A 16,804-nucleotide genomic window follows, 5' to 3' on the forward strand; every position below is an offset into this window, starting at 1 on the left:
CGCGGCCCCTCCTGCATCCTCACAGCCAGCAGCGCAGCATCTCCCATCTCTCTCTGCCTCTGACCCTCCCGCCTCCCTCTTATAAGGACCCTGTGATGATGCTGGGGCCCCACGGGGAATCCAGGGTCGTCCCCGTCTCAGGGGCCTTAACTTAACCCCACCTTTAAAGCCCCTTCTGGGATCAGAATGTGGACATCCTTGGGGCGACGGATATCTGCCGATCACACTCAATGAACAGATAATCCTTAGCAGAAGCCTGCTTTCTGGGTGAGGACACCGAGGTCAGAGGGGTCAGCGGTTGGCCTGAGGCCACCCCTCATGAGCCTCCTGGGCCCCCCAGACCCCAGCTGGGAGCTGTGTGGGTGGGAGCCAGGCAGCGTCCTTGGCTGGCCCGGCTGCCTCGGGAGCCACGCCATCACTCCAGCCTGGGTCCCAGCCGCTGACCGCTGCTGCCCCGTCCCTGCGTTGACCACCTGCCCTCGCCCGGGGCCCTCCTGGCAGTGGGCTGTGCCGTTTCTCCTCTCCTGCCCCTGCCCCCCGTCTGCGCGGCCACGTCGGGGTGGTCGCTCCCCCAGCTTCTCCCGCCTCGGGGCCCCTCGTCCAGCCCGCCTGCATCACGTCCCCAGGCCCATCGCCCATGTGGGGTCCTCACGGCCCTCCCAGGGGCGCAGGGTGCGTGTATGGGGGCGCCCCTGTGTCCAGACTGATGTCTCCCTTCTCTCCCTCAGGTTCGGCCCCGAAGAAGACGACCCCAGTGGAGGTGAGTGTCCCATGGGTCCCACCCTGGCCTGCCTCCTGAAGGTGGACCGGAAGTGCCCGGCCCAGCCCGCATCCTGCTCTGTGGCCTCGGGCATCTCCCTGCACCTCTCTGGGCCCCAGATGCTGGCCAAGTAAATAAGCAACTGTCGTCAGACGGTGAAAACCTGTCTGTCCCGCCAGTGTCTTGAGTTTCAGGGAGGGGTGGGGCGGGCGGGCAGGGCCCCCGTGGATCCTACCCTGGGCTCTCCAGGGAGCGGGGAGGCGGAAGGGGCCTGGAGAGGGTGGTGCCACCGCCCGCCAGCCGCGCCTCCAGGACGGCGCCCCCGCAGCCCCACACACCTGTCCAGGTCCCTCCAGTCCTGTCCGCTCGCGTGAGCCCCGGGTGCCCAGTCCCTAGTCAGTTTCCGGTCACTCCCGGAGGCCGCCTGCGAGGGGCGTCTGTGAGCCCTGTTGTCCAAGGAGCCGCGGACAGCGGGTTAGAGGCAGCCCAGGTGCACAGGAGCCCCCGCCCCGTCCGGGGGTCTGCCTTCCCTCCCAGCCAGGCTCCTCTCCCAGGACGCCGCTGGGCACTCTCTTAGGCAAGCTTTGTCCACCTGCTGGGGTCCCGGAGGGCGTCCAGGCCGCAGGCAGTGGGGAGCCAGAGAGGGGTGCAGAGCAGGGCTGGCAACTAACGTTACCTGAGCGGAGCCCGCCCCCTGGTGGCCAGCGTGCAGAACAGGCTGGTCTGAGCCCTTCAAGTGGCGGCAGGTGCTTCTTAAATGTCTGTGACTCGTGGAGCCCCGGCCCTGAGCTGGCATCTGTGTCCCTCCAGGCCCCACTGCCCCATCCACCATCCTCCCCCTGTGATGTCACACACGGGGGTCAGCGGCTTCCACACGACTTTGCTGGGATGCCACATGTGCCCCCTGGAGCTGGCAGGAGCCAGCCTCCTCCCAGGCCGGAGGGACTTCCTCCCTCAGGGAGGAGATGCCGTTTGCAGTCGTTCGAGCCCAGAGGGTCTCACCTGGCCGTGTCTTGGGGCGTCTGTGGTTGTCACAACTGGGGGGCTCCTGGCAGCAAGTGGGGGGTCGCCAGGGATGCTGCTCCACACCCCGCAGCGCCCAGGACGCCCCCTTCACAGAGCGACCAGCCCCAAGTCAGCAGTGCCAGGCGGGGGGAGACCCTGAAATTGGGGTTCTTCTCCCCCCACCTGCAGAGGGCCGGGGCTGCCGACCTTCCTGCTTTCTGGAGGAGCCGGCGGTCCTGGTCTGGGGTGGCCCCCCGGGCGTGGAGCCCGAGTGCCCTGCAGCCCACCCCCAGCAGCCCCCGCCCTGGGCTTCAGCTGGGCACGGCGACGAAGCCCCCTTCTGGCAGGATTTCCAGAGCACTCTGGCCCCTGCAGCAGTGCCCCGTTGCCAGTTTTGAACACTTCCTGCTTCCTCTTCTCCAGGCCCCACTGATGACTGGACAGCCGGGCCCTGGCCACGGGAAGAAGCTGGGTCATCGGGGTGTGGACGCATCTGGCGAAACCACCTACAAGAAGGTTCCTGCTCCGCCCTCCGCCGGCGGGGGTGGGACGAGGGGTCCTTGTGGGTGCACCGGGCCCTGAAGGTCGGGTGTGGGCTGCGGCCGTAGGTGGCTGGAGACTAGGTGGCTGGAGACAGTTGCTCTCCGTTGCCGGCAGGTGCTCTGAGGCTGAACCAGCTGCCGGGCTCCTTGAGTCACCTGTGGCCTCGGGCGTGACCTTGGGCAAGAAGAAATCACAGCTCCCTCCCTTCCCTCTGAAAGCGGGGCTGAGGAGAGGCGGGGTTGGGCCGGGGATATGAGAGGCAAGCCTGGGCCCCGCTACCTCTGGTCCCCCCTCCCCCCACCTTGCTGCACCTCCTAAAATACCAGCTTTGCTGGGAGCCAGTGCGTGCAGCCTATGAATCACCCTTCTGAAGTGTTCAGTTAGGTGGTTTCTAGAGTATTCAGAGCTGTACAGCCATCGCCACGGTCAACTTTAAAACATTTCTCTTAACCTCCAAGAGAAACCCCGTACTCCTTAGCCTCCTCCACCCTCTCCCCAGCCCCTGACAACCACGAACCCACTCTCCGTCTCTGGAGGGGATGGGGCAGGTTGTGCAGGTCCCTGTGGGCCACAGGGAGGACTTGGGCTTTTACCTCCAGGGAGGTGGGAGCCCTGAAGGGCTGTGGGCAGAGGAGGGGTGGGGCCTGACTCAGGTGCTCACAGGTGCCCCCTGGTGGCTGCTGCGGGGAGGGCAGACTGGAGGGAGGGTGGGAGCTGGAGATCAGAGGGGAGGGGACTGAGCTGGTCCAGGTGGGAGAGGATGGGGGCTGAGAGGAGCCAGGGACAGTGGTGAATTCTGGGTAGACGTCAAGGTAGAAAAAACCTAGTGGTTTTGCTGAAGGACAGATGTTAAGGCCCCTCCCTGGGTCCTTGGGGAGCTTTCTCTGCCTCATTTGCCACATCGAATGTAGAGAAGCGGTCCTGTGTGTGCCGAGGAGGGGGTGGGTCCCTCGTCAACGGGCTTCAGGGGTGTCTGCGGGGAGCCCGGCCCGAGGCACAGCTGTGCCCCCAGATTCCCCCAGGTCTCAGCTCTGCAGCGCCTCACACTCTCCTCCTCCCCCCGGCTATTTTTAAAACTTAATTTCCTTGAAAACGGGGTGGCTCATTCAAAAGATAATTGGTCACATCTTGGGCTGGGAGGAGTTCGACATCTTGGTGTGGTCCCGGCCGCCCCCGGCCCGGCTGGTGGAAGCGGGTGCAGGAACCGCGTGGCCCCCGGCAACAGGACCACCTGGTCACGGGGGCGACGGACAGACGAGGTTCCAAAAGGAACTGCAGAGAGTGAGTGAGAGCGTGTGGATGGCGGGACCCTGGGAGGCCATGAGGAGGCCCCTCCGAGGGGACGTCGGGGAGAGTGTCCGGGCAGAGGGCGCTGCGCCGTCCCTGGTATGCCATCCATTCCTTGTCCGTCCCTCGCTCTGTCCCTGCCACCCCTGCCCTGTGACCTGGGCCAGCGTGGAGCCTGCCTGCTGCCCCTCCTGGCCTCACGCCTGGGGGTGTTCCAGGTGGGGTGGGTCTCCCCCTTCACCAGCCAGCGTGTGAGTTGGGCAGGAGAAACGGGGGCCTGGGGGTGAGATCCAAGCACAAAGCGGGGAGACCCTGAGGTCAGTCCCTCAAGTGTCCCCAGGCAGGGCGGACCCGGCTGGGACTTTGCGTCCAATACTGGTGTTGGCCAGGCTGCTCCCACAGGCCTGAGACTGCAGAGGCCTCGGTGGTGGGCTGGGGCTTGGGGGGGACTCGGGACCACCGTGTTGGACCAGCTGGACCCCGGGATGAGGGGCCGGGAGCTGCAGAGGACTCGGGTGGTCACAGGGGTTGCGCTGTGGGCTCAGGTGCCCCAGGGGGGCCGAGAAGGGGTTGCCTAGGGCCCCCAGACGGAGTCTGGAATGTTCTACGTGGTCCACTGTCGCTTCCTGCCTTGTTCCCTCTTCCTTCCCCCACACCCCAGACACAAAACCATGCATTGTTCTGCTGTTGGACAGCCAACGAAAATATTATGTCGGCTTTCCAGCACCTTCCGCCACCCCCCGGGCCTCGGGATGGGCTGAGCCCAGGTTCGTCCCTGTGGCCGGGGAGCCCGGGCTGGGAGGCCCGCGTGTTGCCGGCGGGCGTGGATGGTGTGACCCACTTGTGGCTGGCGTTTCCCGTTCTGGTGGTGGTATGCGCCTTCCAGGGCCTGTGGGCTTTGTCCTCTGGGGGTGGGGGGTCCTTTCTGTGGGCTGTGCTGCCACGAAGCGCCCAGCTGGCTGCCCACCTGGCCTCAGTTTCCTGTCTTCTGGGGATCGCGCACGGAGATGGGCGCTCAGGGGAGTCCCCACCCTGTCCAGCCTGGCTGCACCACGGCCGTGTCGTCTTGGGTTTATGTTCTTTATTTTTTTTTATTATTTATCATTATTATTATTATTATTTTTGCGGTACGCGGGCCTCTCACTGTTGTGGCCCCTCCCATTGCGGAGCACAGGCTCCGGACGCGCAGGCTCAGCGCCCGTGGCTCACGGGCCCAGCCGCTCCGCGGCATGTGGGATCTTCCCGGACCGGGGCACGAACCCGCGTCCCCTGCATCGGCAGGCGGACTCTCAACCACTGCGCCACCAGGGAAGCCCTATGTTTTTTATTGAGAGATAATTCATAGATACCATAAAATTCCTTATTAAGTGTACAGTTCAGTGTTTCTTGCACAGTGTTGTGCAGCCATTACCACTGATTCCAGAACATTCTCATCCTCCCGGAGGAAGCCGAATGCCCGTTCGCTGTCAGTCCCCAACCCCCAGCCCTGGCCCGAGCCGGGTGGATAGAGTGGGTGTTCTGACCCCTGACCTGGGCCTGCTGCTCCCCGGCTGCCCTTGCTCCCCCCGCCCCCGCCGTGGGTGTCTCTCCTCCCCCACCCGGAGGCCCAGTGCCGCCGGCTGGACCCTGACACATAGGCCCGGCCCGGACCTTTCTCGGCCTCCCTCATGTTGCCAGGGGCTGCTGGCCCATCTCGGCTTGGGGACACTCGCGCTGTTGCTGCCGGCGCGTGGGGTGCATGCCTGTCTGGGTGAGCTCTTCCCCGGGCTTGGGCATAGCGGGGCTCCAGCCAGGCCAAGTAGCCGGGCAGCTTCAGACCTGGGCCTCTGGGGCCACCGGGATTGTGTCTCCTTTTCTCAGGTGTCAGGAAACAGCTCTGACGTGTGAAAATAAACAACTGAAAACCAGGTCGGTGTCTGGGACTTCCCTGGCGGTCCAGTAGTTAGGGCTCTGCGCTTCCAGTGCAGGGGGCGCAGGTTCGATAAGATCCCACGTATCACGCGGTGCGGCCAAGAGAAACAAAGAAACCAGGTCATTGTCTGTTGACAGAGGAGCGAGGGTCCCTGGGTCAGGGTGGCTGCTTTCGCCGACACCTGGGCTTGTACTGGGTGGGGTGGGGGGCGGGTGGTGAGCTTCTGAGCCACGCGTGGGCAGGGCGGGGCCCCCGGAGTCTGGAAGGCTGTGGCTGGACTCTGGGGAGAAGCCTGCCAGCCTGGACTCAGCTGACCACATCAATTTCCCATCCTTCGCAGGTGCCCACGGGGTCCCCAGAGGGGCCGTTGGGCTCTTCCAAGGCGGGTTAGCACTAGGACCCGTGTGCGTGGGGCTCGGAGCAGCCTGTTTGTCCATCCAGCAGACACACGTTGACTGACCACACGGTGCCACAGGGCCCTGAGACATCCCTGCCCTGAGCCCTGACTCCATCCCCCAGCTTGGGGATGCTCCCAGTCCATGGGGACAGGGCAGGGGGGCTCGGCCAGAGCTGGAGCAGTGGACAGACAGTGGGGCCTGCAGGCAGGAGGGCAGGGCCAGGCTGGGCTGAGGGTCCCGGTGGGGCCCTCACTGAGCAGGGGGCCGGGGGGTGGACCCAGGGAACTCTCGGTCACTGGATCCTTCCCACCTGGCCACCTCCAGGCAGGGCTCCCCCACCCACTCTGGTGCCAGGCACAGGGGGCAGTGCAGGCCCAGCTGTACCGTGAGGGCCAGGTGGGCGCCAGGCATGGCCACATTGCCTGGCCCGTTTCCTGAAGATGGCACCATCTGCCCGCAGGGCCATCGTGGAACAGGTGAATTCAGCTCAGTTACACGCCTCGGTGGTGTCTCCTGTGAGGGGCGGCTCTGTGACGCAGGCTCCTGGGCTCCTTCTGGGCAGGGCCGCTGGGTGCCGGGCCTGTCCCCTGGCGTTTTACTTGGATTGCAGTGGGGTCCTTGGCCTTGCAAGTCTCACAAGGGCAAAAATCACAGACCAGAGAGGTTGTGTGGTTTGCCTGAGGTCACACAGCAATGAGCATGGACCCATTTATCGGTGATTCAGAGATTCTTTGTGGCCATAGGAGGTGCCCAGAGCCATCCGTGGATAAAGGGGAAGTTTGGGGGGTGGGGGGGATGAGGCAGGAGGGCAGTGGGAGTGGGTTGCCGGGATCCTCTGGCCTGATGCCTCCCCTCGCATAAGTGCCAGGCTGCCCGGGGGGCTCTGAGGTGAGGTGGTGACTGGGATTGCACGTTCAGGGCTGGGCCAGCCTTTGGGCCGAGAGCCCAGATACCCCTGTGGATGGTTTGGTGGTTAGGACGGGGCCCACGGTGGCCCTCTGGGTCTGCAGCTGGTGTTGGGGTCGCCCAGCAGCCATGGGGACCCCCTGACTGTGACTGTCTCCCCTCCAGGTGGCTGCAGCCTTCTGCCCCTGCCCTGTCTTCACAGCGGAAATGTCAGGTGAGTCCTGGCCGCATCGCGCAGCGAGGGTTCCAGCTACTCCACCCCTCTGGGAAGCGCTCGGGCACTGGACACTGTGCTGCGGGCAGGATCACGTCCCCCTTGAGGCCCGTGCAGTGCCTGCCACAGCAGTGTGTGTGCTAAAATGGAGCCATCTCCATAAAATGGAGATGAGCACGGCCCCTGCGCCGGGGGACACGCGAGGTCGGAAAAGTTTCGTGTTGAAAACCATGAAGTCTGGACCTTAGGAACAGGACCCTATTGCAGATGTGACTTAATTTGAGGTCCCAATGGAATAGGGTGGCCCTGATGTCTCATGGCAGACGTCCTAAGAAGGAGGAAATATGGGCACAGACACACAGAAGCCAGGGAAGATGGGGGCGGACGCTGGAGGGACGGGTCCACAAGCCCAGGATGTGTGGAGCCCCCAGAAGCTGGAAAGGGCAGGAAGGACCCTTCCCTGGAGCGTGGAGGGAGCGTGGCCCTGTCTCACCTGGGTCTCAGTCATCTGGTGTCCAGAGTGGAGATGGGGAAATCTCTGCTGTGGTAAGGCCCGCCCTCTGTGGTCGTTTGTTACCGCCGCCCCGGGAAGTTCATATGTCCTGAGTGCCGGAATCTTCCCTGGAGTCAAAGGTGTGAATGGCACGTGGGCCCTGCCATCGAGTCTGTGTGTGTTCCTGTGACTTCTGAGAAATCACCACAAACTCAGTGATTCAAATAAAATTTGTTCTCTGACAGTCCTGAGGTCAGGAGTCTGACTGGGGTCTCACGGGGCTAAATGCAGGCGTGGGCAGGGCTGGTCCTTCCCGAGGCTCCAGGGCAGCATCGGTTCCCGCCTTTTTCAGCTTCTAGAGACGCCGCATCCCTGGCTCGCGGCCCCTCCGCCATCCTCACAGCCAGCAGCGCAGCCTCTGCCGTCTCTCTCTGCCTCTGACCCTCCCGCCTCCCTCTTATAAGGACCTTGTGATGACGCTGGGCCCCTCGGGGAATCCAGGGTCCTCCCCATCCCAGGGGCCTTAACTTAGTCCCACCTGCAAAGTGCCCTCTGCCCTGTAGAGTGACATGTCCTCAGGTCCTGGGACCAGATGGGCGCATCTTTGGGGCCGCTACGAGCTGATTGCAGTGTGGGTTTTGTTCTGGCCCCTCTGTCCCTGCAGGAAAGGAGAACAACTTCCCCCCGCTGCCCAAGTTCATCCCCCTGAAGCCCTGCTTCTACCAGAACTTCTCTGATGAGATCCCTATCGAGCACCAGGTCTTGGTGAAGAGGATCTACCGCCTGTGGCTGTGTGAGTGGACAGGGCAGAAATGGGGGGCCACCTGCACCACCCAGAGACCCAGGCCCGGGACAGGGGCAGGCTAGGAGGCAGCCCTGCGCCCGGGCGATGAGAGCCTGAGGGTTTGGTAATAAAGCTCCTTTCTGATGAGCTCCCGTCCGGTGTGGATGGAGCAGGTGGGGGGGCTGGTCCCCCTGTACCCTCCTCTGGCCTCGGGGTCCCTGCACTCATGGGAGCCACCGTCCAGGGGTGGAGGGTGTCCCGGCTCAGCCCCTCTCTCCCCCCTTGCCCTCTCCCCCCAGTCTACTGCGCCACCCTGGGCGTCAACCTCGTCGCCTGCCTGGCCTGGTGGATCGCCGGCGGCTCTGGAGCCAACTTCGGCCTGGCCCTGGTCTGGCTGTTGCTCTTCTCCCCCTGCGGCTACGTGTGCTGGTTCCGGCCCGCATACAAGGCCTTCCGGTGAGTGGGGCGGGCGGCCCGCACCTTCCAGGGGCCCTCGGGGAGTGTCTGGTGCTGACAGCCCCAAACTGAGGGCAACAGGGTACCTCACCGCGTGCGCTCCCCTCCGTGCCCAGCCCCGCGTGGGCTGCATCCTGGTCTGCATCTGCCGCTGGGCCCAGGCGTGAGCTCCACCCCTTCCTCTTGTCCAGTTTAGATGGCACTTTATATCGGGTCTGCAGACAACGGCCCACGGGCCAAAACCAGCTGCTGCCTGTTTTGTTCACTTTTAATAACTTTATTGAGATAATATTTTACATATTATCCAGCTCACCTGCTTAACAGTTCAGTGTTTCTAGTATCTTCACAAGGTTGGACAACCATCACCACTAATTCCAGAACATTCCGTCACCCCAAAGAGACACCTCGTGCCCATTAGCATCCCCCCATCCCCCTCCCCAGCCCCTGACAACCATAAACCTGCTCTCTGTGTCTGTGGATCTGCCTGTCCTGGACGTTTCCCACCAGTGGAATCACACCCTGTGCGTCCTTCTGTGTCTGGCTTCTCTCACTGAGCGTCGCGTTCTCAGGGTCCATCCACGCGGTAGCGAGTGTCGGGGCTTCACCCCTTTTCATGGCCGAGTGACGCTCCCGTGTGGGGAGGGAACCATTTTGTGTATCCACCATCCGTCGATGGAGTCCGTCGATGGACACTTGGGTTGTTTCCACTTTTTGGTTGTTGTGAGTAGTGCTGCTGTGAAGGTTTGTGTACAGGTTTTCGTGTGGACTGTGCTTCTCTCTCTGGGCTGCACACCTAGGAGTGGAACCGCTGAGTCCCATGAGAGCCAGGTGTAACCCAACGGAGGAGCTGCCAGACTCTGTCCACAGCGGCTGCCCTTTTTTCCATTCTCAGCAGCCAAGCACAAGGATTCCACTCTCTGGGCCTCCATGGCGCTTGCTGTCTGTCTGTCTGGTTCTGTCCCTCCCAGCACGTGGGAAGTGGGTCTCACTGTGTCGAGATTTGCATCTTCCTGGTGGCTGCTGGTGTTCAGCACCTTCTCCTGTGCTTGTTGACTGTCTGCGTCTCTTCTCTGGAGAACTGTGTTCAGTCAGTAGCATCTTGAGGGAGTGGCTCGCGGGGGGCTTCGGGAGGAGAGGCGGGTGCCGGGGAAGGGCTTGCTCCTGCAGTGGGGGTGCTGGGGACCAGAGTCAGTGACTTGGGGGCCGAGGTGTCTTTCCTCAGCGGTGGGCGCGTTGCTTAGGGCTCACAGTGACAGTAACATGAGCGGCGGTGCTGACAGACGGACAGGCAGCTGGTGCTTCTCCAGTGTGGGCGGGCATGAGGGTGGCCCCGGGAGGGCTGACGCTGTCACCTCCATCCCCGACCGGGGTAGGGACCGAGGAATAGAGAGGCAGGGCCCCTCGAAGGTGGACAGATGGAACCCTGGTCGCGGAAGTGCAGCCTGGGCACCTCTGTGTATTGTGCCCTCCCCCCAAAGGAAACCCTGGCAAAATCCCCCAAAGACCCTTGCTGTGTTGGGGCAGTTTTGAGATGTGGGAACCTTCTAGAAGCTGGATAGAAAACAGGCCTTGGGGCCGCGCCAGGTGGTGTTGGCATCTCAGCCAGGCCACTTCCTTGCTGAGATGGTCGTGCAGGCTGAGCGGCAGGCCAGATGCCGCCCCCCCCGTCCCAAGGGGGCCTCCCATCTTACCTCTCACCCTGGCGGCCGAGGGGTGGGCCAGGGACCGGCCCCGGGGGTCTTGATGTGGCTGGATTCCTCCGCAGACCACGTCCTCCACCCTGAAGGGGGCCATCCAGCTGGGCATTGGCTACACCGTGGGCAACCTGAGTTCCAAGCCGGAGCGCGACGTGCTCATGCAGGACTTCTACGTGGTGGAGAGCATTTTCTTCCCCAGGTACCAGGCCCGGCCCGCGGGGGCAGCTCCCGTGCCTTCCGCAGCTTGCCCTGCTCGCAGACAGCAGTGATAGGAAATAGTCTTCCCGTTCTCTCAGCTCCTTTCTCTGCCAAAAATAGCACTGGCCCCTCCTGGGGTCTCCTGGCTTTGAGGTCCAACCCTGTGTCAGGATGTTAGTTTGCTGCTGAATCACAGGGACGCAACTCCTCCCCCACCCCTACCTTCCCCAGACGGCCTTGTCCACTCTTGGGGCTCGAACCCCCTTTACCCCCGGACAGCTGCCTACAGCCCTGTCTCCAGCCCTGTCTCCAGCCTGGGCCCCCCCGAGCTCCTGACGCAGGGTCCAGCTGCCCCTTGACGTCTTCACGCTGGGGGTTCACGGGGCTCTCGCATTCCACTCAGCATGGCCACCCTGCACCCGACCACCCCCCAAAGCTGCTCCTGCTGGGTCCCCCATCTTGGTCGAGGCAGCTCTCTCCTGTGAGTCGCTCAAAGATCCTGAGTCATTCCTGACTCCTCACTTTTCTTCACTCCGCCCCCAGTGCGCACAGCCTGTCTATCCTGACTTCAGAGCTAACCAGAATCCGCCCACTTCTCACTCACCCCTCCACGGCAGCCACCCTGGTCCACCCCATCATCTCCCACACCAGCACGGTCCCCTCCCCACTGGTCCCCGGCTCTTTCCTCACCCTGTCTGTCCTTCCACGGCCACCAGAGGGCACCTGAGTCAGGTCTGGTGTGTTTCCCACCCCCGGTCCTACAGGACTCCCACCTCCCTGGGGTAAAAGCCCAAGTACTCCCTTGCTGATCTGACCCCCCACCTGTCACCCCAAGTCATCCTGCGGGCACTCGCTGCACTGTCCAGGCCCTTCTCTGCTCCCCCTGGGCTGTGAGCCCTTGAAGGCCGGGGCCGGGACTGTCCTGGTCACCACTTGCCCCCCCTCTCCAAGCTGACACCTGGTAGATACCGGTGTCTTGAGTTTCCTGTTGCAGCTGTGACAAATCACCACAAACTTGATCTAAAACCACACAGACTGATTCTCTCACAGTCCTGGAGATCAGGAGTCTGACTGGGGTCTCACGGGGCTAAATGCAGGCGTGGGCAGGGCTGGTCCTTCCGGAGGCTCCAGGGCAGCATCGGTTCCCGCCTTTTTCAGCTTCTAGAGGCGCCGCATCCCTGGCTCGCGGCCCCTCCTGCATCCTCACAGCCAGCAGCGCAGCCTCTCCTGTCTCTCTCTGCCTCTGACCCTCCCGCCTCCCTCTTATAAGGACCCTGTGATGATGCTGGGGCCCCACGGGGAATCCAGGGTCGTCCCCGTCTCAGGGGCCTTAACTTAACCCCACCTTTAAAGCCCCTTCTGGGATCAGAATGTGGACATCCTTGGGGCGACGGATATCTGCCGATCACACTCAATGAACAGATAATCCTTAGCAGAAGCCTGCTTTCTGGGTGAGGACACCGAGGTCAGAGGGGTCAGCGGTTGGCCTGAGGCCACCCCTCATGAGCCTCCTGGGCCCCCCAGACCCCAGCTGGGAGCTGTGTGGGTGGGAGCCAGGCAGCGTCCTTGGCTGGCCTGGCTGCCTCGGGAGCCACGCCATCACTCCAGCCTGGGTCCCAGCCGCTGACCGCTGCTGCCCCGTCCCTGCGTTGACCACCTGCCCTCGCCCGGGGCCCTCCTGGCAGTGGGCTGTGCCGTTTCTCCTCTCCTGCCCCTGCCCCCCGTCTGCGCGGCCACGTCGGGGTGGTCGCTCCCCCAGCTTCTCCCGCCTCGGGGCCCCTCGTCCAGCCCGCCTGCATCACGTCCCCAGGCCCATCGCCCATGTGGGGTCCTCACGGCCCTCCCAGGGGCGCAGGGTGCGTGTATGGGGGCGCCCCTGTGTCCAGACTGATGTCTCCCTTCTCTCCCTCAGGTTCGGCCCCGAAGAAGACGACCCCAGTGGAGGTGAGTGTCCCATGGGTCCCACCCTGGCCTGCCTCCTGAAGGTGGACCGGAAGTGCCCGGCCCAGCCCGCATCCTGCTCTGTGGCCTCGGGCATCTCCCTGCACCTCTCTGGGCCCCAGATGCTGGCCAAGTAAATAAGCAACTGTCGTCAGACGGTGAAAACCTGTCTGTCCCGCCAGTGTCTTGAGTTTCAGGGAGGGGTGGGGCGGGCGGGCAGGGCCCCCGTGGATCCTACCCTGGGCTCTCCAGGGAGCGGGGAGGCGGAAGGGGCCTGGAGAGGGTGGTGCCACCGCCCGCCAGCCGCGCCTCCAGGACGGCGCCCCCGCAGCCCCACACACCTGTCCAGGTCCCTCCAGTCCTGTCCGCTCGCGTGAGCCCCGGGTGCCCAGTCCCTAGTCAGTTTCCGGTCACTCCCGGAGGCCGCCTGCGAGGGGCGTCTGTGAGCCCTGTTGTCCAAGGAGCCGCGGACAGCGGGTTAGAGGCAGCCCAGGTGCACAGGAGCCCCCGCCCCGTCCGGGGGTCTGCCTTCCCTCCCAGCCAGGCTCCTCTCCCAGGACGCCGCTGGGCACTCTCTTAGGCAAGCTTTGTCCACCTGCTGGGGTCCCGGAGGGCGTCCAGGCCGCAGGCAGTGGGGAGCCAGAGAGGGGTGCAGAGCAGGGCTGGCAACTAACGTTACCTGAGCGGAGCCCGCCCCCTGGTGGCCAGCGTGCAGAACAGGCTGGTCTGAGCCCTTCAAGTGGCGGCAGGTGCTTCTTAAATGTCTGTGACTCGTGGAGCCCCGGCCCTGAGCTGGCATCTGTGTCCCTCCAGGCCCCACTGCCCCATCCACCATCCTCCCCCTGTGATGTCACACACGGGGGTCAGCGGCTTCCACACGACTTTGCTGGGATGCCACATGTGCCCCCTGGAGCTGGCAGGAGCCAGCCTCCTCCCAGGCCGGAGGGACTTCCTCCCTCAGGGAGGAGATGCCGTTTGCAGTCGTTCGAGCCCAGAGGGTCTCACCTGGCCGTGTCTTGGGGCGTCTGTGGTTGTCACAACTGGGGGGCTCCTGGCAGCAAGTGGGGGGTCGCCAGGGATGCTGCTCCACACCCCGCAGCGCCCAGGACGCCCCCTTCACAGAGCGACCAGCCCCAAGTCAGCAGTGCCAGGCGGGGGGAGACCCTGAAATTGGGGTTCTTCTCCCCCCACCTGCAGAGGGCCGGGGCTGCCGACCTTCCTGCTTTCTGGAGGAGCCGGCGGTCCTGGTCTGGGGTGGCCCCCCGGGCGTGGAGCCCGAGTGCCCTGCAGCCCACCCCCAGCAGCCCCCGCCCTGGGCTTCAGCTGGGCACGGCGACGAAGCCCCCTTCTGGCAGGATTTCCAGAGCACTCTGGCCCCTGCAGCAGTGCCCCGTTGCCAGTTTTGAACACTTCCTGCTTCCTCTTCTCCAGGCCCCACTGATGACTGGACAGCCGGGCCCTGGCCACGGGAAGAAGCTGGGTCATCGGGGTGTGGACGCATCTGGCGAAACCACCTACAAGAAGGTTCCTGCTCCGCCCTCCGCCGGCGGGGGTGGGACGAGGGGTCCTTGTGGGTGCACCGGGCCCTGAAGGTCGGGTGTGGGCTGCGGCCGTAGGTGGCTGGAGACTAGGTGGCTGGAGACAGTTGCTCTCCGTTGCCGGCAGGTGCTCTGAGGCTGAACCAGCTGCCGGGCTCCTTGAGTCACCTGTGGCCTCGGGCGTGACCTTGGGCAAGAAGAAATCACAGCTCCCTCCCTTCCCTCTGAAAGCGGGGCTGAGGAGAGGCGGGGTTGGGCCGGGGATATGAGAGGCAAGCCTGGGCCCCGCTACCTCTGGTCCCCCCTCCCCCCACCTTGCTGCACCTCCTAAAATACCAGCTTTGCTGGGAGCCAGTGCGTGCAGCCTATGAATCACCCTTCTGAAGTGTTCAGTTAGGTGGTTTCTAGAGTATTCAGAGCTGTACAGCCATCGCCACGGTCAACTTTAAAACATTTCTCTTAACCTCCAAGAGAAACCCCGTACTCCTTAGCCTCCTCCACCCTCTCCCCAGCCCCTGACAACCACGAACCCACTCTCCGTCTCTGTGGATCTGCCTGTCCTGGACGTTTCCCATCAGTGGAATCACACCCTGTGCGTCCTTCTGTGTCTGGCTTCTCTCACTGAGCGTCGCGTTCTCAGGGTCCATCCACGCGGTAGCGAGTGTCGGGGCTTCACCCCTTTTCATGGCCGAGTGACGCTCCCGTGTGGGGAGGGAACCATTTTGTGTATCCACCATCCGTCGATGGAGTCCGTCGATGGACACTTGGGTTGTTTCCACTTTTTGGTTGTTGTGAGTAGTGCTGCTGTGAAGGTTTGTGTACAGGTTTTCGTGTGGACTGTGCTTCTCTCTCTGGGCTGCACACCTAGGAGTGGAACCGCTGAGTCCCATGAGAGCCAGGTGTAACCCAACGGAGGAGCTGCCAGACTCTGTCCACAGCGGCTGCCCTTTTTTCCATTCTCAGCAGCCAAGCACAAGGATTCCACTCTCTGGGCCTCCATGGCGCTTGTTGTCTGTCTGTCTGGTTCTGTCCCTCCCAGCACGTGGGAAGTGGGTCTCACTGTGTCGAGATTTGCATCTTCCTGGTGGCTGCTGGTGTTCAGCACCTTCTCCTGTGCTTGTTGACTGTCTGCGTCTCTTCTCTGGAGAACTGTGTTCAGTCAGTAGCATCTTGAGGGAGTGGCTCGCGGGGGGCTTCGGGAGGAGAGGCGGGTGCCGGGGAAGGGCTTGCTCCTGCAGTGGGGGTGCTGGGGACCAGAGTCAGTGACTTGGGGGCCGAGGTGTCTTTCCTCAGCGGTGGGCGCGTTGCTTAGGGCTCACAGTGACAGTAACATGAGCGGCGGTGCTGACAGACGGACAGGCAGCTGGTGCTTCTCCAGTGTGGGCGGGCATGAGGGTGGCCCCGGGAGGGCTGACGCTGTCACCTCCATCCCCGACCGGGGTAGGGACCGAGGAATAGAGAGGCAGGGCCCCTCGAAGGTGGACAGATGGAACCCTGGTCGCGGAAGTGCAGCCTGGGCACCTCTGTGTATTGTGCCCTCCCCCCAAAGGAAACCCTGGCAAAATCCCCCAAAGACCCTTGCTGTGTTGGGGCAGTTTTGAGATGTGGGAACCTTCTAGAAGCTGGATAGAAAACAGGCCTTGGGGCCGCGCCAGGTGGTGTTGGCATCTCAGCCAGGCCACTTCCTTGCTGAGATGGTCGTGCAGGCTGAGCGGCAGGCCAGATGCCGCCCCCCCCGTCCCAAGGGGGCCTCCCATCTTACCTCTCACCCTGGCGGCCGAGGGGTGGGCCAGGGACCGGCCCCGGGGGTCTTGATGTGGCTGGATTCCTCCGCAGACCACGTCCTCCACCCTGAAGGGGGCCATCCAGCTGGGCATTGGCTACACCGTGGGCAACCTGAGTTCCAAGCCGGAGCGCGACGTGCTCATGCAGGACTTCTACGTGGTGGAGAGCATTTTCTTCCCCAGGTACCAGGCCCGGCCCGCGGGGGCAGCTCCCGTGCCTTCCGCAGCTTGCCCTGCTCGCAGACAGCAGTGATAGGAAATAGTCTTCCCGTTCTCTCAGCTCCTTTCTCTGCCAAAAATAGCACTGGCCCCTCCTGGGGTCTCCTGGCTTTGAGGTCCAACCCTGTGTCAGGATGTTAGTTTGCTGCTGAATCACAGGGACGCAATATAATGGTGACTTTTAAAAATAGGGAAACACAGAAGTTCGTTGTTTCTCATGTGTGTGTGTGCCTGTGTGCACGCGCGCACGCTCGCGTGACACACACACACTGACGGTCAGTCTAGGGCTGGTCAGGTGGCTCCATGATGTTGGGGGGCCCGGATTCCTTCTGGTTTCTCCAGCATCTTCAATATGCCGCTTTACTTACCAGTGGCCCCCCACAAACTTGATCTAAAACCACACAGACTGATTCTCTCACAGTCCTGGAGATCAGGAGTCTGACTGGGGTCTCACGGGGCTAAATGCAGGCGTGGGCAGGGCTGGTCCTTCCGGAGGCTCCAGGGCAGCATCGGTTCCCGCCTTTTTCAGCTTCTAGAGGCGCCGCATCCCTGGCTCGCGGCCCCTCCTGCATCCTCACAGCCAGCAGCGCAGCCTCTCCTGTCTCTCTCTGCCTCTGACCCTCCCGCCTCCCTCTTATAAGGACCCTGTGATGATGCTGGGGCCCCACG

The 16,804-nt window shown here is 63.2% G+C and overlaps 1 protein-coding gene and 2 long non-coding RNA genes across 4 annotated transcripts; all 3 read left to right on the forward strand.

Moving 5' to 3' along the window:
- Positions 1 to 725: 725 nt before the first annotated feature.
- Positions 726 to 10,648, forward strand: LOC102994424 (uncharacterized). Its single transcript, XR_003683425.1, has 3 exons — positions 726 to 760; positions 2,189 to 2,281; positions 10,524 to 10,648. It is a non-coding gene; the product is annotated as an uncharacterized lncRNA (long non-coding RNA).
- On the forward strand, positions 5,323 to 8,821 carry LOC112067631 (secretory carrier-associated membrane protein 4-like). 2 transcript variants are annotated; one of them, XM_024134201.3, is made up of 4 exons: positions 5,323 to 5,503; positions 6,977 to 7,025; positions 8,183 to 8,311; positions 8,602 to 8,777. In XM_024134201.3, the coding sequence occupies exons 2-4, from the start codon at positions 7,019 to 7,021 to the stop codon at positions 8,760 to 8,762; spliced, it is 297 nt and encodes a 98-aa protein (XP_023989969.1). In that variant the 5' UTR covers positions 5,323 to 5,503; positions 6,977 to 7,018; the 3' UTR covers positions 8,763 to 8,777. The 2 variants fall into 2 exon arrangements, with proteins under 2 accessions (XP_023989969.1, XP_028356329.1); XM_028500528.2 differs by lacking the exon at positions 5,323 to 5,503 and adding an exon at positions 5,516 to 5,626 and having other exon boundaries at positions 8,602 to 8,821.
- A 1,914-nt stretch (positions 10,649 to 12,562) lies between the features above and the next one.
- LOC112067632 (uncharacterized) lies at positions 12,563 to 16,093 on the forward strand. Its single transcript, XR_002893390.1, has 3 exons — positions 12,563 to 12,597; positions 14,026 to 14,118; positions 15,969 to 16,093. It is a non-coding gene; the product is annotated as an uncharacterized lncRNA (long non-coding RNA).
- Positions 16,094 to 16,804: the final 711 nt, after the last annotated feature.

This window comes from Physeter macrocephalus, chromosome 2 (genome assembly GCF_002837175.3).
Source record: "Physeter macrocephalus isolate SW-GA chromosome 2, ASM283717v5, whole genome shotgun sequence".
NCBI lineage: Eukaryota > Metazoa > Chordata > Mammalia > Artiodactyla > Physeteridae > Physeter > Physeter macrocephalus.

Coding starts and splice junctions, on each gene's coding strand:
- LOC112067631 (XM_024134201.3), top strand. Junction 8,312..8,601: donor GATCTACCGCCTGTGGCTGT/GTGAGTGGACAG, acceptor CTCTCCCCCCAG/TCTACTGCGCCACCCTGGGC.